The sequence below is a fragment of the Callorhinchus milii genome, unplaced genomic scaffold, assembly GCF_018977255.1.
Source record: "Callorhinchus milii isolate IMCB2004 unplaced genomic scaffold, IMCB_Cmil_1.0 Scaffold1, whole genome shotgun sequence".
NCBI lineage: Eukaryota > Metazoa > Chordata > Chondrichthyes > Chimaeriformes > Callorhinchidae > Callorhinchus > Callorhinchus milii.
In genome coordinates, this window is record NW_024704742.1 from 72,236,744 (window position 1) to 72,257,338 (window position 20,595).

Below are 20,595 nucleotides of genomic sequence, written 5' to 3' on the forward strand. Positions count from 1 at the left end.
GAAGGAAGGAAGATTTAGAAATTTCTTATAAGTTCAGAAAGTTTCTTTAGCACTTTGCAATGTAATAAAAACACCGAGACCTTCAACACAAACAATTTAAAGGCCATCAAAATTCTGTAGCAACAGTTTGACGAACTATGCAACCTCATACAGTAAGTCGTCACTTTTCCCAACTAGGAGAGATCTGCCCAATGCACTGGGGTTTAAGTACAGAACTCCTCGCAGGGCACGTATTGTCTGGTGAGCTCAGTCTTACCTGAGCCAGAAGGTTGTGTGATCAAAGTCCCACATCAGGACTTTCAACTCACATAGTTTGGGCTGACACTCCAACACAGTGCTGGTGGGGTACTATATGGTTGGAGACGCTGTCCTTCGGATGAGATGTTAAACTGAAGTCCAGTCTGTGCCTGTTCCTGTTCAGGTGGATGTTAAAGATCCTCAGGTGGATGCTCAAGTTGAAGCAGCTGATTTCTGTGCACACTGGTAATGGACCAGGAAACCACAAATTGACCTGACCTCAGAAATTCTAAGTGTTTGTGACAAGGATAACAACAGGGCGACTATTGTGGTGAGAAACTGCTAATAGCACAATGCGCTATCGATAAAATGAAGAGGAACACAACACAAATACAATGAACAAAGACCTTTGGTGAACCAATATCACTTGAAGACTCACTTCAGAAAGTGGAACAGAGGGTCTAGATCTATTGCAGAAGAAAATAAAATAAGCTTCTTTAGATGAAAACGGCTTTGCAGAGTGTCTCAGATAAACAGAAGCCTCAAGCCACGCCTGCTGCCAGGGATCAGAGGCACACTGACTGGCAGCAACAACAACAACTTGCACTTATATAGTGCCCTCCACACAGGGTAGCGTCTCTGAGCACTTAACAGTGGCAGAGCCTAACTCTGAGCTGGGGGAGGGGGAGGTGGCCATAAGCACGGTCGAAGAGCAAGGTCTTCAGGTGAGAGTTGAAAAAGGGGAGAGAGGAGGCAAGGCGGAGGGATTGAAGGAGAGTGTTCCAGAGTTTCGGGGCGTAGTGGCTGAAAGCATGACCTCTGATGGTGGGGCAGATGGTGCGAGAGACGAGCAGGGATCCTGCTCCAGACAGTTCCACAGGGGAGTTTGCATGTTTGACTTGATGCAATCCAGGTCATTGCAGTCACTGCTTGTTATAACTTCTGTTCCAAATAGCTGCGTGCATGATGAAAGATTCAAACGGAGGAAGATGCACACTAAGTTTAGAGTCCATCTGTTGGTGAGCTTTCTGACCAGAGCTTGCTTCAGCAGAAGGAATGCTCGAGAGTGAAGAGATGCAGCAACCACATTCCTGAACACTTAAATGGAGCTGGATGGCACATCAAATGAACGCGACCCAAGGGAGGATTTGAAAGAAAACTCCTGTATCCTGTTTTGCCGCTGCCAGTAAACACAAACTCTGACAGGCTTCCTAACTCACTTCACTTACAGCACTGCTAAACCCAGTGCTGTACTATACCGCACACTTCGGATGGGATAGGGTTAAATTAGAATCTTTGCTTCTCGGTATAAACAAGTTGATTCTGATCAGAGTGAGCAAACTACACAAAGCACATCCATAGGCAGCTGCAGACGTCGGTTGGTGCTGAAGGCTGATTCCCTTCCCTGCTGTTTGTAAAGATTCTCCCCAGTAATCTTTCCTCTCTGTCCCTTAGAAACTGCTATTCACCAATCTATCTGGAGGGGGCGAGTTTGAACAGGTGAAGTTGCAGGAGAGGAAGGGAAGAGAAAAAGAACACAAAATGCCAAGTCCAGAAATATACACCTCGAAACTTTAGATTCAACCAGAGAAGTTGAGCTTATTACGGGAGGGAAATGGGGGCCAGCTGCCATTGAAAGTGCTTCTTTTCTTTAGTCCTTTCAGCTTGTTATCCATGGTCATTTGTTTGTGCTCTTCCTGCTTAGTGGACAAGACCCCCATGTCCATGTAATGTGGACCAAACAAGTTGGTGGTGAACAGGTTGGGAAAATCCAAGGGATCGGGAGCAATCCTTTCCATGCCTCATGTCCGTAATAGCTTATCTGACTTCAACTCAGAAAGGAAATTGTATGTCTATCCAGCTAGAGCAACAGCTGGACGACAGGCGGTCACTGCTGAGGTCAACTTCTCCCTGAGCTGCTCAACAGAAAGGGAAGTGTTCCCATCCAGCTGATCCAGTTCGTAACTCTCAGCAGCCTTGATGAGAGGGCTTACACTCTCAGTCACCCTCCACTGGATGGAACGGGTTGCTTCTATCACCCCTATCCTTCCGTCGAGCTGCTGTTTGCCAGATATAATGTGCTTTGAGACAAACAGGTCCAAAACTTTCTGATCAACCTCCGGAGCGGAAACAGCAGGAACACTGGGAACGCCTGCGGGGTACCGCTAGCTCGGGGTATGGCGAAACGCCAAGGTTAAGAGACTACAGCATTCCAGCGGCTTTCCTCCGCAAGTGATGGGTTGCTAGCATTTCCTGTCATTGAGGGAAGCCTCCGCGGACCGGCCAGTCCAGTGGAGGAGATCAGAAGACCATTTTGTCCTGGAGCCGGACAGTATAGTCTTAGAAGTAGACTTTTCTGTAACGGCCGACTTGAACTGAGGGGCAGGCTGAGAATGGGCAAGTGGCATGAACTGTGTTGAATGTCTAGACCACCCCCACCAAGTATTGGGCTGATTGTCGGGCTTCAACTCCAGTGCTGCACTTGGATGCTGCCAATCGCTTGTGGGACGATCAGCGCACTGAGACTCTGGAGGTGAAGGAGGATGAAACAATCAAAACGTAGGAAGACTGTCGCTTGTGACGTCAAACTGAAATGACAGATAAAATATTAAGCATATCAGAGACGTCCTCAGAGTGCTCACTGAAATGGCACTGAAATGGAAAGCTATATTTACTGCAAGATCAAGAGCCAGCCTCCATGGGCCCACAAGAAAAGACTGCTTTAGAACATTCCTTTTAGGGGGGAGAAAAAGAGAAGGGGACACGTGGAAGGGGGAGAAATCTCTCAACTGAGTTTTGCTCAGGAATCAAACTTAGAGACTGGTTCTCTCCCGGCACCTGGGCTGCTCAATGAGTACATCATTGGTGCCTCGTGTCTGAAAACCCAGCAGAATCAAGACTTTTCCATGCAAAATAAAAGTGAACCATATTATCTGGCTGGTTAGTTAAGAAAAGCTAAACAGAGTACGTTTTCCAAAAAACACTACACGTTCAACAGCGCGTCACTAAACAGACACTTTCTAGTCTTGATACAGTTGGTTATTGGCAGTTTATCACCAACTGAGCATGCCTGATACACATGAATACGAGACTGAATGACTTGGAAGTTCAACGTAGCTACTCAGGTTCAATTTACCAGAGACAATGGTTTCTCTCTCACACATGGACACACACACACAGACACTGGCAGGACACCCACACACACACAGAGCTGAAACAGATAGAATGAAAAAGTCCACATACCTGCGATGGAGTTGCTTCATGGGGAAGGAATGGAATTCCTGGATCTTGTGGGGGCAGCAGGGTCTCGGGGACCTGTGTCATGGTTACTTTAGGAGACAAGGAAAATTCCAGGGTTCGACCGCGGAAATCGTGAGGAATTTCTTTGAAAAAGCAGCACATGGTACTTGCGGCACTGGCACACTCCAGCTGAATCAGAACCTGGAGAAAATCACAGGGAAAAGGAAACTGACTGATGTCTTTCCACAGCAGAGAAAATCCAGTAGTGAGGCCCATCTAGGCCACAAGCTGAACTTGGTAACTTCTTACTCAACTGCAGAACTGGTTGACTCCTTTGCAAAGTAAAGTGCCCCACACCAAAAGTCATGCCTATACGAGGCCACACCAATAATCTTTAGGGATGTTTTGGTGGGTTAATACCATACACCCGATGAAACTTAGAATGACCTATTAGGAGTGAAATCAGGAGGGTTTTTCATGCAAAGGGTAGTGGGAATCTGGAACTCTCTTCCCCCAAAAGGTTGTGGATGCCGGATCCATTCAAATTTTCAATACTGATGGGAGCTTTTCCAAAGGAATGGGCTCCACCTAAATAGGGCTGGGACAAATGTCCTGGCTACGCGAATAAATAGGGAGGTAGAAAGGGCTTTAAACTACTAAGGGGGGGGAGGTAAAAACATAGTATAGTCCACCACAGTTAAACTTGAGATCAACAAAAGCAAGAGAGCAGATTAACAAGGGAGAAGAGCAAAGTGTGTCAAGCAGGGAAAGGAAGTACAGTGATAGAGTGCTGGTGAATAGGGTTAATAGCCAGAAGTCAGAATTAAGGGCGCTATATCTGAATGCACGAAGCATTCGTAACAAGATAGATGAATTAGTTGCACAAATAGAGACACACCAGTATGATCTAGTAGCCATCACCGAGACATGGTTACAGGGTGATCAGGGATGGGAACTGAATATTCCCGGCTATATGGTATATAGGAAAGATAGGCGATGTGGTAAACGAGGAGGGGGAGTGGCCCTGCTAATAAAGGATGGGATAAAAACAGTAGAGAGGAAAGATTTTAAATCTGAAAAGCAAGATGTAGAGTCAGTATGGGTAGAGATACGTAACTTCAAGGGGCAGAAAACTATAGTGGGAGTAGTTTATAGACCCCCAAACAGTGGTCAAAGTATCGCTCAAGGTATAAATCAAGAGATTAGTGGAGCATGTAGCAAAGGAAAGACACTAATTGTGGGTGATTTTAACCTGCACATAGACTGGGACAACCAAATTGGGAAAGGTAACAAAGAAGAGATAATTTTCTAGATCAATATGCTGAGGAACCGACCAGGGAACAAGCCATATTAGACCTTGTTTTGTGTAATGAAACAGGGTTGATCAGCAAACTGGAACTTAAGGCTCCTCTAGGGCAAAGCGATCATAATATGATGGAATTTAGCGTTAAGTTAGAGAGGGAAGTAGTTAAGTCTGAAGCAAAAGTCTTCAATTTAAATCGAGCCAACTTTGCTGGTATGAGAGAGGATTTAGCCAGAATAAACTGGGAGACTAAACTTAAAGATTTGACGGTAGACCAGCAATGGCAGACATTCAAGGAGATAGTGCAAAATTCCCAACGAGCACATATTCCTTTGAGGAATAAGAATGCCATGGGAAAGGTGGTGCAGCCATGGCTAACTAGAGCAGTTAGGGAAAGTATCAAATCAAAAGAAAAAGCCTATAAAACAGCGAAGATGAGTAGTAAACCCGAGGATTGGGAGAACTTTAGGGAACAACAGAGGAGGACCAAAAAATTGATCAAGAGGGAGAAAATAGATTACGAGGGCAAACTAGCAAAGAACATAAAAACAGACTCCAAGAGTTTTTACAAATATATAAAGAGGAAAAGGCTAGCGAGGGTGAATGTGGGTCCATTACAGGCAGAGACCGGAGGAATTATAATAGGGGACAAAGACATGGCAGAGTCATTAAACAAGTATTTTTCTACAGTCTTCACCGTAGAAGACACTGGAAACATACCAAAAATAGAGGACCAAGAAGACAATGTTAGCGAGCAACTTAGGGAGATTAACATTAGTAAAGAGATGGTTCTAGGTAAATTGTCGGGTCTTAAAACCGATAAATCCCCTGGACCGGATGGCCTGCATCCGAGAGTTTTAAAGGAGGTGGCTACTGAGATAGTGGATGGCATGTCTATAATCTTCCAAAAGTCTGTGGATACTGGAAAAGTTCCCATTGATTGGAAGATTGCAAACGTAACTCCACTATTTAAGAAGGGTGGGAGAGAAAATAGGGAAAACTATAGACCAGTTAGTTTGACGTCAGTTGTAGGGAAAATTCTTGAGTCCTTAATAAAAGACGTAGTTATGGGATACCTGGAAGACCATAAAAAGATTAGGCAGTCAACATGGCTTTACAAAAGGGAAGTCATGCTTGACTAATCTTTTAGAATTTTTTGAGGATGTATCCAGCAGGTTGGATAAGGGGGAACCAGTAGATGTGGTATATTTGGTATACCTATATTTGATCCCTCAAGATCAAGGCCCACGGGATTAATGGGAAAATATTAACATAGATAGAAGAGTGGCTATCGGGTAGAAAGCAGAGAGTAATGATAAACGGATCATTCTCGAATTGGCAGGATGTAACTAGTGGAGTGCCACAAGGATCAGTGCTTGGGCCTCAGCTATTTACCATTTACATCAATGATCTGGACGAGGACATTGAATGTAATGTGTCTAAATTCGCGGATGATACTAAACTAGGTAGCAGAGTGAGCTCTCAGGATGATGCAAAAAGATTGCAACAAGATATAGATAGGCTAGGGGAGTGGGCAAGTAGGTGGCAGATGGAATTCAATGTTAGCAAATGTGAAATTATTCACCTAGGTAGCAAGAATAAAAGAACAGATTATTTTCTGGAAGGGGAAAAGTTAGATTTGGGTGTCCTTGTACACCAGTCCCAAAAAGTTAGTTTGCAGGTGCAGCAAGCAACTAAGAAGGCGAACGGCATGTTAGCGTTCATTTCGAAAGGTTTAGAATATAAGAGTAGGGAAGTCCTGCTGTAACTGTATAGGGCTTTGGTGAGACCGCACCTAGAGTATTGTGTGCAGTTTTGGTCTCCTTATTTAAAAAAGGACATATCTATCTCAGTCTTGAATATGTTCAAGGACTGAGCGTCAACAGCCCTTTGGGGTAGCGAGTTCCATACATTCACCACCCTTTGAGTGAAGAAGTTCTTCCTCAACTCAGTGCGAAAGGGCTGACCTCTGATTTTAAGGTTGTGACCCCTGGTTTTAGTTTCTCCAACCAGTGGGAACAATCTCCCACTATCTACTCTATCATACCCTTTGATGATCTTATAGGTTTCTATAAGATCCCCTCTAATTCTTCTATATTCTAGAGAATATAGGCCCCAATTGGTCAGCCTATCCTCGAAACTCATCCCCTTCATTCCAGGTACTGACCTAGTAAATCTTCGCTGCACCCCCTCCAAGGCAAGTACATCCTTCCTTAAATAAGGAGACCAAAACTGCACACAGTATTCCAGGTGTGGTCTCACCAGGGCCCTATACGGTTGCAGCAAGACTTCCCTACTCTTATACTCTAATCCTTTCATAATGAAAGCTCACATACCATTCGTCTTCCTAATTGTTTGCTGCACCTGCAGACTAACTTTCTGTGATTGGTGTACAAGGACACCCAAGTCCCTCTGGACGCTAACACATTCCAATCTCTCCGCTTCTAAAAAAATAACCCGCTCTACTGTTTTTGCTACCTTTGCACTTCCCTACATTATACTTCATCTGCCACCTACCTGCCCAATCACCTAACCTATCTATGTCTCGCTGGATTTTTTTAATGTCATCCTCTGTGTTGACACTTCCTCCTAGTTTGTCACCCGCGAATTTAGATATATTAAACTTCGATGTCCTCATCTAGATCGTTGATGTAGATGGTAAATAGCTGAGGCCCAAGGACTGATCCTTGTGGCACTCCACTAGTCACATCCCGCCAATCCGAAAAGGACACATTTATCCCTACTCTTTGTTTCCTACCCGTTAACCATTCCCCAATCCACGTTAATATGCTCCCCCCCAATTCCGTGGGCCCCTATCTTTTGGACTAGCTTTTGTGCAGCACCTTATCGAATGCCTTCTGGAAGTCCAAATAGACCACATCCACTGATTTACCCTTATCTAGCTTACTCGAAATATCCTCAAAAAATTCTATGAGATTTGTCAAACATGACTTCCCTTTCGTAAAGCCATGTTGACTTGGCCTAATTATATTGTGCTCCCCTAAATACCGCACTACTACATCCTTAATCCTATCCTTGCATTTTGATATAGCGCTTTTCATGTCGGGAGGACGTCCCAAAGTGCTTCACAGAACATACTGTAAAGTGAATTGACTGTGTATTTGTGGGCGAACGCGGCAGCCAATTGCGCGCAGCAATGTCCCACAAACAGTCGTAGATTGAAAATGAACAATTTATTATTGTTTTTTGTTTTTTTGGAGGGATTATTATTAGGTGTCTGGAGTAAGGAAACTTGCCCAAGGTTTCGCCCTCTGCCTGGAATTGAACTCAGGTCTCTCGCTTGGAAAGCGAGTGCTCTACCCACTGAGCTACAGGACTCCTTCAACGATTCTAAAATTTTTCCTATCACTGATGTGAGACTAACTAGCCTATAGTTCCCCATCTTTTCCTTCCCACCTTTTTTAAATAGTGGTGTGACATTTACGATCTTCCAATCCATGGGGACTACTCCAGAATCCAAGGAATTTTGGAAGATCAGACACAAGGCCTCCACTATCTCATAAGCTACCTCTTTTAAAACCCTGGGATGCAAACCATCCGGACCAGGGGATTTGTTACTTTTTAGTGCTAACAGTTTCCCTAGCACCAATTCTCTACTAATGAAAATTTCCCTAAGTTTCTCCCAGTCCTTATCCCCTTGGTGCAAGACTTGCTGTGTCTTCTAGGGTGAAGACAGATGCAAAATATCCATTTAGAGACTCTGCCATGTCCTTATCCCCCATTACAACTTCTCCCGTCTCTGACTGAAGTGGTCCTACATTTACCCTCACTAGCCTATTCCTCTTAATGTATTTGTAATAACTTTTACAATCTGACTTAATGTTCCTAGCTAGCTTACCCTCATACTCCTCTTTCTCGCTCTTAATGAGTTTCTTAGTTTTTTTTGCTGGTTTCTAAAACTCTCCCAGTCTTCAGATTTGCTGCTTTTCTTGGCAGTTTTATAAGCTTTTTCTTTTAATTTGATGCTTTCCCTAACTGCTCTAGTTAGCCACGGATGAATTGCTTTCCCCGAGGTACTCTTATTCTGCAAGGGAATATGCGACTGCTGAGAATTATGCACTACATCCTTAAATATTTGCCACTGTTGATCTACATTTTTACCTCTTAATCTGATTCTCCAGTCTATTTTACCTAAATCTTTCCTCGTACCTACAAAATTAGCCTGATTTAAATTCAGAATACTTGCCTCGGATTTAACTATATCCCTCTCTAAGTTAATGCAGAATTCAATCATTTTGTTATCACTCTGCCCTAGAGGAGTCTTTAATACCTACACTGCCAACTAGCCCTGTTTTGTTATACAAAACAAGGCCTAGGATGGCCTGTCCTCCAGTTGGTTCCTCGGCATGCAGCTCTAGAAAGTTATCTCTCTTACACTCAATGAACTCTTCTAGCCTACTTTTGCCGATTTGGTTTTCCCAATCTACGTGGAGATTGAAATCACCCACTATTATCGCTTTACCTTTCCTACATGATCCACTGATTTCTTGATTAATACCCTGTGCTATATTGTGATCACTGTTTGGGGGTCTATAAACCACTCCCATTAATATTTTCTGCCCCATATTATTTTTTATTTCCACCCATATTGTCTCTACCTCCTGGTCATCGGATTTCAGATCCTTCCTCTCCACTGCGTTTATTTCATCCCTAATTAACAGTGCTACCCCCCACCTCGTTTCCCACAGTGCCTATCTTTCCTGTAAACTGAGAACCCTGGAATATTTAACTCCCACCCTAGATCTCCTTGTAACCATGTTTCAGTGATGGCTACTAGATCATACCCAGATGTGTTGATCTGTGCTTTTAATTCATCATTTTTATTCTGAATGCTTTGTGCATTCAGATATAACATTTTTAATTTCCTACCATTTCCTCTATTCTCTGATTCCTTATCTGCTTTGCCAAGCTTCTTACCCCTAGTTATGGATATGGGGCAAAGGCAGGTAAATGGAGCTGAGGTATAGATCAGCTATGGTCTAATAGAATGACGGAATAGACTCGAGGGACTGAATGAACCTTCTCCATAGATGCTGCCTCACCTGCTGAGTGTTCCCAGTGACTTCTGTTTTTATAGGAATGAGTAAAGTCTTCCTGAAAACCAGCCTTTGGCTGCCTCCAAGCCACAGAAATGTGCTGAATTTATTTTGGTCACTGGTACAAACATGCGCATCGCATTACCTTGTTCTGTGGGCTCAGGAACATGGAGTCCTTCACACATCCAAATCGAAAAGCAATACATAGGATGTCAACTTCGGTGTAGCCGTCTTCCGGTAGATTGCTCACATGAACCAAGTGGTCAAATATAGTGCAACCGTCCTACATGGATAAAGTGAGGAGATCAGAGAAATAAGCATCTGTAGCAGGTAAAAAGATTAGGAACAGATAGTTTGGTCACACTATAGCTCAGATCAAGAACTGGGACAGTGAAGGGCATGAGGTCACGATGTGTCACTGTGACATAGAGTGTTACATGTGACATAGAGTGGTCTTCTGAACTCCTCTCCCTCTGGCCTTCAACCCTCACTGACCCCTCTTCTCCTCTCTCCCTCCTCCACAATACCCTCTCCTCCACACTCGATACTCTTGCCCCCATCACTTCCCGCACTGTCTCCTACTCCCGCTCCTCCCCCTGGTACACCACCCACCTCCGCTCACTGAAAAGCCAGGTGCGGGCTGCTGAACGCACCTGTGTCAAATCTGGCCTAACGGTCCACCGACAAATCTGGCTGGACCTCCTCAAAATTTACCGCTCCACTCTAGCCTCGGCCAAGTCGTCCTTCTACTCCAGGATAATCCTGGAGGCGAAGAACAACCCCAGGCTACTGTTTTCCACCACAACCCGACTCCTCCGTCCCCCCGCCACCCCGCGCAGGTCATCTCCTCCAACCTTCACTGCGAGGAGATGCTGGATTTCCTTGAATCCAAGATCAAGGGAATCCGCTCCGCGGTCACTTCCCCTCCAACTTCCACCCACCCCCCACCCCTTCCCTCCCACACTCCGACTCCTACCCATCCTCCCCTACACACCTTCGTACCCGTTTCCCCACCCTCTGTCACTGAACTCATCCTATCCCTAAAACCAACCACCTGCTCCCTTGACCCCATCCCCACTCCACTCCTTATCTCCCAGCTCCACTTTCTTGCCCCACATATCACTGACATCATCAACCTGTCCCTCTCCTCTGGCTCTGTCCCCATTCCATTAAAAACTGCCATCATCACGCCCACCCTGAAAAAACCCTCCCTTGATGCGTCGCAGCTATCAAGCTACCGGCCCATCTCCAACCTCCCCTTTCTCTCCAAGGTCTTGGAAAGAGTTGTCGCCTCCCAACTGCGCTCTTTCCTTTCCACCCATTCTCTTTTTGAACCCCTTCAGTCAGGTTTCCGTGCTGCCCATAGCACAGAAACTGCCCTGGTCAAGGTCACCAATGATATCCTGACCATCTGTGACCAGGGCTCCCTCTGTCTCCTCGTCCTCCTCGACCTATCGGCAGCATTCGATACGGTCGACCACGCTATCCTACTCCACCGCTTGTCCTCCCACCTCAACCTTCAAGGCACTGTCCTTGAATGGTTTAGGTCGTACCTTTCTCACCGTCTTCACTTTGTCTCAACGAATGGCTTCTCCTCCACCCCCCGTACTGTCTCATGTGGTGTCCCTCAGGGCTCTGTCCTCGGTCCCCTCCTCTTCACCCTCTATATGCTCCCCCTCGGTGACATCATCCGCAGACATGGAGTTAACTTCCACATGTATGCGGATGACACCCAACTCTACCTTTCCTCCTCTACTCTCAACTCCACGACCACCGATGTCCTGACAGCCTGCCTGTCCGACATCGAGTCCTGGACGAGAGACAACTTTCTTCAGCTCAACGTGCGAAAAACCGAGGCCCTCCTGATTGGCTCACGTCAGCGCCTCCGCACCTCAGGCGCTGACACCATCAGCATCCAAGGCTGCACTCTCCACCTCTCAAAGCCAGTCAGGAACCTCGGCGTTTTGTTCGACCCTGAGCTGTCCTTTCTCCCTCACATCCGCACCACAACTGGCACCGCCTTCCATCACCTTCGGAACATCGCCAGACTACGGCACTACCTCACCCCTCACGCTGCTGAAACCCTGGTCCACGCCTTTGTCACCTCAAGGCTGGACTATGGGAACTCTCTCCTCGCCGGCCTTCCCGGCACCTCCCTCCACAAGCTGCAGGTCATTCAGAACTCTGCAGCTCGTGTACTGTCCCGCACCAGGCTTCGGGACCACATCACTCCCACCCTCGCTCGCCTCCACTGGCTCCCCATCCCCCAGAGGATTGATTTCAAGATCCTCATCCTCACCTACAAGGCCATTCACGGCCTTGCTCCCTCCTACCTCTCCAACCTACTATCCCCCTACCTACCTGCCCGTACCCTCCGTTCCTCTGGCTCCGGTCTGCTCCACGTCCCCCGCCCCAACCGCCCTACCATCGGTGGTCGGGCCTTCAGCCTCTCAGCCCCAGGCTCTGGAACTCCATCCCCCAGTGCCTTCGCCGCTTCCTCCCTTTCCTCCTTCAAGGCCGGTCTCAAAACCTTTCTCTTTGACCGTGCCTTCAGCTCCCCTCTCGACTCTCTTCCCCTCCTCGCTCCCTCCCTTCCCTCCCCTCACCCTGACCATTTCCCCCCTCCTTGCTCCCTCCCTTCCCTCCCCTCACCCTGACCATTTCCCCCCTGCTCGGGTCATGACCCAACTGTGCAGCGCCTTGGGACGTCCTCCTGACGTGAAAGGCGCTTTATAAATGGAATCTTGTTGTTGTTTTTGTTACATGTTACAGATGATGCTGAACCTGGTGAGGCCAGATATCAAGCTAACATGGATCCAGATTAGTAGCAAAAGCACAATACAATCATCAGCTTTACATTTGGTATAGTGTCTTTCACATCGTGTGTGTGTGCTGGGGTGTGCGGGTAGGCAGGATATCTCAAAGTGCTGGACCGGATTTACTATAACGTATTGTGACTGTATAGTCTCTATGTACAGTCATGTTATATGCTACAACAACTTACATTCATGTCAAATGAATGGTTGAAAGTGATTCACCAATATGAAAGTGAGCAACGGCAGGGAGAATTAAATAAAACGAGGTCAAAAAAACTTCTATGAGTTTTAAGTTAAAGGAAGCAAGGTGAAGAGATATTGGAAGAGATTTCCGGAGTTTAGATATCGTGACTGAAGGCTCAGCCACAGAGGGTATGACGGAGGAAACGAGGAATAAGCCGAAACCAGAATTAGACAATTTCAAGTAATATGAGTCGGTGCTCCTGACTAGGAATAGAATACAGGGTTATAATCAGCAGCATACTTACTTCAGCTTTAAAACCAGCTGCTTCAATCATATCTTTAAATATAACCTCCTGGAGAGAGAAAACCAAATAGAGGGTGTTAGTGTGCATCACCACAGCTGTGAGAAGGCACACACCTTCCACTTGCCACAGAAATTAAATATTTGCTCAGTTTCCCCAAATAACCAGACATTTTCAGCACTGAAGGTGGTCTTTCTGCCTATTGTGGCAGGGCTGAAAGCAATCCATTCATGCCACTAACCTGCCTTTTTATCATCCTCTTGCAGATTATTCCTCTTTTGCTATCTATCTCATTCCCTCCTGAAAGCTCATTTACATCCTGTTTCCTGGTCTCCTCACTTTATCCATTTAAAATAACCCTCTGTATAAGAGAAATTCCTCTCCATTCCCCCTTCTCTCCCTTGCTAATGAAACATCACGGGAGTTGTTCTTGACATAAAAATAATGCATCATAGGAATGTTCCTTTGCTAAACAGTCCAACAGAAACCCGCTGAGCACTTGTACCACTGTGTAACCTTGCTGCTGCTATATCAGCATTAAAATGTTAAAATTGTTAATGAATAATAATACAAATCTTTGCATTTGATATAGCACCTTATCACGTCTTTGAGACGTCTCAAAGCGCTGCACAGAAAATACTGTAAAGTGAATGACTATATTTTCTGGGTGAAAGGTGGTAGCCAATTGTGTCCCATAAACAGTTGTGGATTGAGTGACCAAATTATTAATTTTTTCTCGAATGATTATTACCCCTGGAAAAGCAATCCGCTAACTGACTAATTACTGGGTACTTATGTACTGCTAAGTAAACAGAGGCATGTGGAGTAAGGAAACTTGCCCAACGTTTCGCCCTGCCCGGAAATTGAACCTGGGTCATCTCGCTTGTGAGGCAACTGCGCTAAGCAGTACTCTAGGACTCCAATGCGTAATGTGTGCACGTATCCCGTAAACTACTTGAACATCCTTGACCATATCCGTTGTCATTCTGTATAAAGAGGATGTGTAACAGATGATTACACCCAATGCTCCTCACCATGTCACTCAGGTCCATGTACTGAGGCAGGATCTCCATGCTGACAGGATTCCCCTTCAGTTTGATGGTAGACAGGCTGTAAAACTCCACCATTTTAGCTGCTGATTTTGCACAGCCCATTTCCAGATATGCCTGTCAACAAAAACAAGGTTCACCAAGTGTCATAATCAACCTTGCAACGTTTTACCCTCCCAAGACAAAGACAGTCAAGCTGTCAGCCACATGTTAAAGAAAGTACTTGTGCCGTTAAGGACCCTCATCACACTGAAATCTCAAAGAATGTCACTGTCATATTGTCAAGTGTAGTTGAGGGTCCTAGAATCAGCCCCGAGGTGAACAAATTATTGTTGGCTGGGATGGCGATAAAAATGATAATCTCTCACCCCCAGAAATGCAGAGTACTAATCAATTCTTTATTATTAATAATATAGCACCTTATCGTGTCGTTGAAACGCCTCAAAGCTCTTCACAGAATATGCTGTAAAGGTAATTGACTGTATATTTTGTGGGCGATACCCGGCAGCCAATTACGCACAGTAGTGTTCTACAAATAATGAATGACCAAATAATTAATTAGGTTTAATTAATTATTTCTGAAGTGATTATTAATGCCGGAAAGCGATCTGCCAATCAACTAACAACCAAGTTCCTACTTACTGCTAGGTAAACAGAGATGTGTGGAGTAAGGAAACTTGCCTAAGGTTTTGCCTTACCCAGAAATCGAACCCGGGTCCTCTCACTTGCCAGGCGAGTGCTCTAACCAATACGCTGCAGGACTCCACAAAACATCAACAACCCAATAACTGCCTTACAGAACGAATTTTACAGCAAAACAAACAATGGCGACTAACGTTGCTGTGCAGGGTAGCTGACGCGGAAGGAAGAGTCACCTGGTTTCTGGAGTATGTGATAACTGCGGTGATAGCCTGTCCGAAGGGCTTGGCCAGCCGTTTTAGGTCATCCTCTTTGTAACCTTTCGCAGGGAGATTGTTGATGCGGATAACCCGACCTTTCTCATTCAAGTTAACACTCTGCAAGTCAAATAAACATAAGAACATAAGAATTAGGAGCAGGAGTAGGCCATTCGGCCCCTCGAGCCTGTGCCTCGCCATTCGATAAGATCATGGCTGATCTTCAGACCTAACTCTAGTTACCGGCACTATCCCCATATCCCCTAATCCCTCTGTTTTTTAAAAATCTATCGGTCTCAGCCTTGAAGATGTTCAAGGACTGAGCATCTACAGCCTTCTGGGGTAGTGAATTCCATAAATTCACTATCCTCTGAGTGAAGAAATGTTTCCTCAACTCTGCTCTAAAAGGCTGACCCTTAATTTTAAGACTGTGACCCCTGTTTATAGATTCTCCTACCAGGGGAAACAGACCCTCAGTGTCTACTTTATTCAACCATTTAAGAATCTTATATGTTCCAATAAGATCTCCCCTAATTCTTCTGTACTCTAGAGAATACAGCCCTAGTTTATTCAGCCTATCCTCATAGGTCAGTCCCCTCATCCCAGGAACTAACCGAGTGAATCTACACTGCACCCCCTCCAGGGCAAGTATGTCCTTTTTAAATAAGGACCAAAACTGCACACAATACTCTAGGTGCGGTCTCACCAAGGCCCTATACAGTTGCAGCAAGACTTCCTTACTCTTGAACTCTAAACCTTTTGCAATGAACGCTAACATGCCGTTCGCCTTCTTAGTTGCTTGCTGCACCTGCAAACTAACTTTTTGAGACTGGTGTACAAGGACACCCAAATCCCTCTGAACACTAACACTATCTAAGCTCTCCCCCTCTAGAAAATAATCTGTTTTTCTATTTTGTCTACCTAGGTGAATAACTTCACACTTCCCCACATTAAATTCCATCTGCCACATACTCGCCCACTCCCCAGGCCTATCTATATCCCGTTGCAATCTTTTTGCATCATCCTCAGAGCTTACTCTCCCACCTAGTTTAGTGTCATCCGCGAATTTAGATACGTTACAATCAATGTCCTCGTCTAGATCATTGATGTAAATTGTAAATAGCTGAGACCCAAGCACTGATCCTTGTGGCACTCCACTAGTCACATCCTGCCAATTCGAGAATGGCCCATTTATCCCTACTCTCTGTTTTCTACCCGTTAGCCACTCTTCAAGAAGTTACCTGAACTGTTCCAGCAAGTAGCTTCAGAATGTGGAGAAGGTACTGCTCATTCAGGCTCATGACCAGAACCGCTACCTTCACACAACTTGACCACGCTTTCAGTCATTTTACTCTTCCTCTCCCACTCAGCTCCCACCCTCAGCTCAGGTGCTATGTCAGGACTGTGGAACAACCTCCTGTTGTGAGTGGCGCTGTGTAAATGTAAATTTGTATTGTAGCTTGTTGAATTGAAAGTTTGATTTGCAGGTTATTGTCGTGAGGTGAGGCGCTTGGGAGGTGTGCTGAAGCACTATGACTGTCACTCTGCTGTGAGTCAGGAGGGAGAAGCTCTAGATTTCCAGAGGGTCCTGTACTTGGTTTACACATAACACACCCCAATGCAGAGCATAAAGGGTCAGAAGACTCTCCGATTGTACACCTATACACTGATATATAACACACACACCAGATCGAGAGAAACAGGCTAGAGTCTAATTGAGGGTGCTTGGATTGTTCAGATCTCCAGAAGTGAGTTACAGTCTGGAATTGAATTGAGGGGGGTTTGTATAAAGAATTGCTCCACGAACTTGCCCGGCCCGCCCCACCATCAGTGGTCGGGCCTTCAGCCCCTCTGCCCCCACCCTTTTGAATTCCATCCCACAATCCCTTTGCCAAGGCCCCTCCCTTGCCTCCTTCAAGGCACGTCTCAAGACCCTCCTCTTCAACTGCGCCTTTGGTCAACCTCCTACCGCCAACCCTCCCTGCCCTCCACCCTCCCTGATCCCACCCCACTGCTTGGATCCAAATCTCTAACTCGCCAGCTGCTTGGGAAGCCCCCCTGACATGAAAGGCGGATATAAATGTAATTTGTTGTGCCTCATGCTGAGGATCACAGTATGTCAATATCGGGATCATCCATTACCAATTATAACCACACAAACCATTTACATGTGGAGAAAATAGATTTTCGTTTTCAAACTCAGAATCTATTGTGCTAACAGTTCATTCAGGTTTTCACCAACCAAACAGCTGAAAGTGGACTGACCTCGGAATTCTTCTCCACAGAAGCAAACCCTTCACACGCCAGCTCTAGAAAAGCAAAAACAAAATTGTAAGCTGAACACATTAGCTTTGGTAAACTGGGTGTGTGACATAATAATAATCCCTGCATTGATGTGGAAACCCATCACAATGCTTATATATCCAAATCAGACATAGTTGCACATATGTATGCCACTTACATATGGAAATTTCCGGTGTCTGAATTGGAATGCACTCTCTTCCTCTACACTCTCTTCCCCCTTGGTGACATCATCCGCAGACATGGGGTAAATTTCAACTCTATCTTTCTGCCTCCACCCTCAACTCCAGGACAACTGGTGTCCTGACCGAATGCCTGTCCGACATCAAGTCCTGGGTGAGGGACAACTTTCTCCAGCTGAACGTCAGCAAGACCGAGGCCCTCCTGATTGGCTCGCGCCAGCGCCTCCACACCTCGGGCGCTGGCAGCATCAGCTTCCACGGCTGCACACTCAACCTCACTAAGCCAGTCAGGAACCTGGGTGTCTTGTTTGATCCTGAACCCCGAACTGTCCTTTCACCCCAACATCCGCGCCATGACCGGCACTGCCTACCATCACCTCCGCAACATTGCCAGATTCCGCCACTGCCTCACCCCTCAGGCTGCCGAAACCCTCACCCATACATTCGTCACATCAAGACTCGATTATGGAAATTCCCTCCTCATCGGCCTTCCCAACTCCTCTCTTCACAAGCTGCAGATCATTCAAAACTCTGCAGCTTGTGTACTCTCACGCCCCAGTCTCCATGACCCCATGACTCCCACCCTCGCCAGATTCCACTGCTCCCCATCCCCAGAGAATGGAATTCAAGATCTTCATCCTCACTTTCAAGGCCATCCATGGCCTTGCCCCCTCCTACCTCTCTGACCTGCTGACTCCCTACCAACCTGCCCACTCCCTCCGTTCGGCGGGCTCCGGTCTGCTCCATGTCTCCCGCCCGACCCTCCCTACCAATGGTGGCCGAGCTTTCAGCTTCTCTGCCCCCACACTCTGGAACTCCATCCCACGATCCCTTTGCCTCGCTTCCTCCCTCGCCTCCTTCAAGGCTGGTCTCAATACCCTCCTCTTCGATCGTGGATTCGGTCACCCTCACACCTCTCTGCCTTCCCTCACCCCTACCCCTATCCCATGCTCGGATCCTAACCCGACTGTCCAGTGCCTTGGGACGTCCTCCCGACGTGAAAAACGCTCAATAAATGTAATTTTGTTGTTGTTGTTTTGTTCCTGGAGGGACGCACCCTGTTTACCTAATTCCGGAGAGTATTAGGTGCAGATTGGCAAAAGCCAAGGTTTACATAGCCTAGAATGTGTGTTGGGGTAACTGCTGTTTAATAATAAATAATAATCCTTGTATTTGCGCTTTTCAATCTTCTAGGTGTCTCAAAGCACTTCACAGTATACTGTAAAGTGAATTGACTGTATATTTATGGGCGAAACGTGGCAGCCAATTGCGCACAGCAGTGTCCCACAAGCAGTCGTGGATTGAGTGACCAAATTCTTATTATTTTTTGTTCTTGAGGGAATATTATCAGGCATGTGGAAACTTGTCCAAGGTTTCGCCCTGCCGGGAATCAAACCCAGATCTCTTGCTTGCAAGGCGTGTGCTGTAACCACTGGGCTACAGTTAATCAACTAAAACCACATAGCTTCATTGATATCGCTGTCTGGCAAGCTTTTCCACTGCTTGTCCAGCTTGGACCATCCTACCTGTTAGGGCTTTGAGTTGCAGGGTTAACAGAGCTGATTGGGATGACTGTTTGTCCCCAAAGACTGGTCCATCCTTCCAGGTCCGGCCGATGAGCCAGGCTGGCTGTGCTGTCATCAGCAGTGCCCTGGAATACTGTGGACCCACCTGGCTCAGGAATTGGACTACCCAGACCACCAGAGGGCTGGCTCGATTCCGACATTCCATTGCCAGTTCAGCTCCAAGAAGACCCCGTTTACCTCATTAGAGGTATTCATTACCTCCAACAAAGTGCAGGTTTGAACCTCGCTAGATGGATGGTAGGTACCAGGACTTGCAAATGTGCTGAAGGAAACCCTTCTGCTGCACGGACATAAGCACGGAACCAGGAAGGAGAACTGGGGAAGCAGTTCAGTAAGAATCATGTGAACAGGATCAGCACCACTACCCTGGCTCATCGGCAGGACTCAAGATGCAGACTGGCAGCAGGGATTCCTCACACTCAGTTTCTGTTAATTCTGCATTTCCCTTCAAACAAATCTCACGCGGTCTCTCAGCAGCCCTGGCTCAGATATAGGCGTTTTTCTCGTGCAGACGCTCCTTGATCAGCCCACCACACGTAGGCTGAGCAGAAGACGCAAGCACTCAGCTCCCATTATCCAGCTGAGGTAAGTACCCCTGCGCCAATCATCACTGCCAGAAACACAAGGTACACAGAACAGCTCAGCTCTCACCACACTGGGATCAGAGACATCACTAGTTACTGAACAAACAAAGTGACTGAAATATTCTTGAGGGATTATTATCAGGGAAGTGGAATAAGGAAACTTGCCCAAGGTTTTGTCCTGCCAGGAATCAAACCCGGCAAGAGACCCGCCCCCACCCCACCCCGTCCTATTACAACACACAGTAACACCCGCCACCCACCTCCCACCCACCGTCTTACTGCAATCAGAGGATCTGGATTTAATCATTAGCAATTACCACAGAATCATGCCCCTCCCATGTACTGAAGATTTCATTAATGAGAGACTTTACAGAAGCTTTCTCCATCCAATAATTACCAATATCAGTTGAAGTTTCTGTTGTGTCCTGTAAGTCACCACTCGCCTCTAAAAGGGCTACATCTTTCCTAAAAAAGGCAGAGAAAAAGGAAATATTAGATATGCTCTTTTAGCCCCAACCTAAAACAAGCAGTTTCCTCAAGCCATCTTGGCACTGGTCATCATTACCCTGTGTAAGTGTTGAGTGCTGATCTGCTGATGAGTTCCCCTCCCTCACTCCTATCATTGTTTACAGTTTGATACCATTTAGGCCTGTAGGGCTGAGAATTCCACTAGGCAAGGAAACCAATAGAATTAGCAAAGGAATGGGTGGAGACTTATGTGGAGGGTAAACATTAGCAAGGACTAATTATACCGAATGGCCTGTTTCCATGCTGACAGAATGTACAGAGTCCCTGCCCCACATCCATTTGGAGTCTGTGCTAAAAGTTAACGCCGGTGGCACGTGCACTACATGGTGAA

General features: G+C 46.2%; 1 protein-coding gene and 1 non-coding gene across 4 annotated transcripts in view; both read right to left on the minus strand.

The window, feature by feature from the left end:
* Nucleotides 1-20,595, minus strand: part of LOC103188540 (mucin-5AC) — a 48,155-nt gene that overhangs the window by 18,111 nt on the left and 9,449 nt on the right. For all 3 annotated transcript variants that reach the window (XM_042338037.1, XM_042337998.1, XM_007908577.2), the window contains exons 7-13: nucleotides 20,134-20,201; nucleotides 17,349-17,392; nucleotides 15,063-15,203; nucleotides 14,173-14,304; nucleotides 13,142-13,189; nucleotides 9,983-10,120; nucleotides 3,481-3,678 (exon numbers count right to left, since the gene is read on the minus strand). In XM_042338037.1, the coding sequence (XP_042193971.1) occupies nucleotides 3,481-3,678; nucleotides 9,983-10,120; nucleotides 13,142-13,189; nucleotides 14,173-14,304; nucleotides 15,063-15,203; nucleotides 17,349-17,392; nucleotides 20,134-20,201 (769 nt within the window). The remainder of the gene's footprint in view (nucleotides 1-3,480; nucleotides 3,679-9,982; nucleotides 10,121-13,141; nucleotides 13,190-14,172; nucleotides 14,305-15,062; nucleotides 15,204-17,348; nucleotides 17,393-20,133; nucleotides 20,202-20,595) is intronic.
* LOC121850800 lies at nucleotides 19,632-19,769 on the minus strand. Its single transcript, XR_006085774.1, has one exon. It is a non-coding gene; the product is annotated as a small nucleolar RNA SNORD94 (small nucleolar RNA).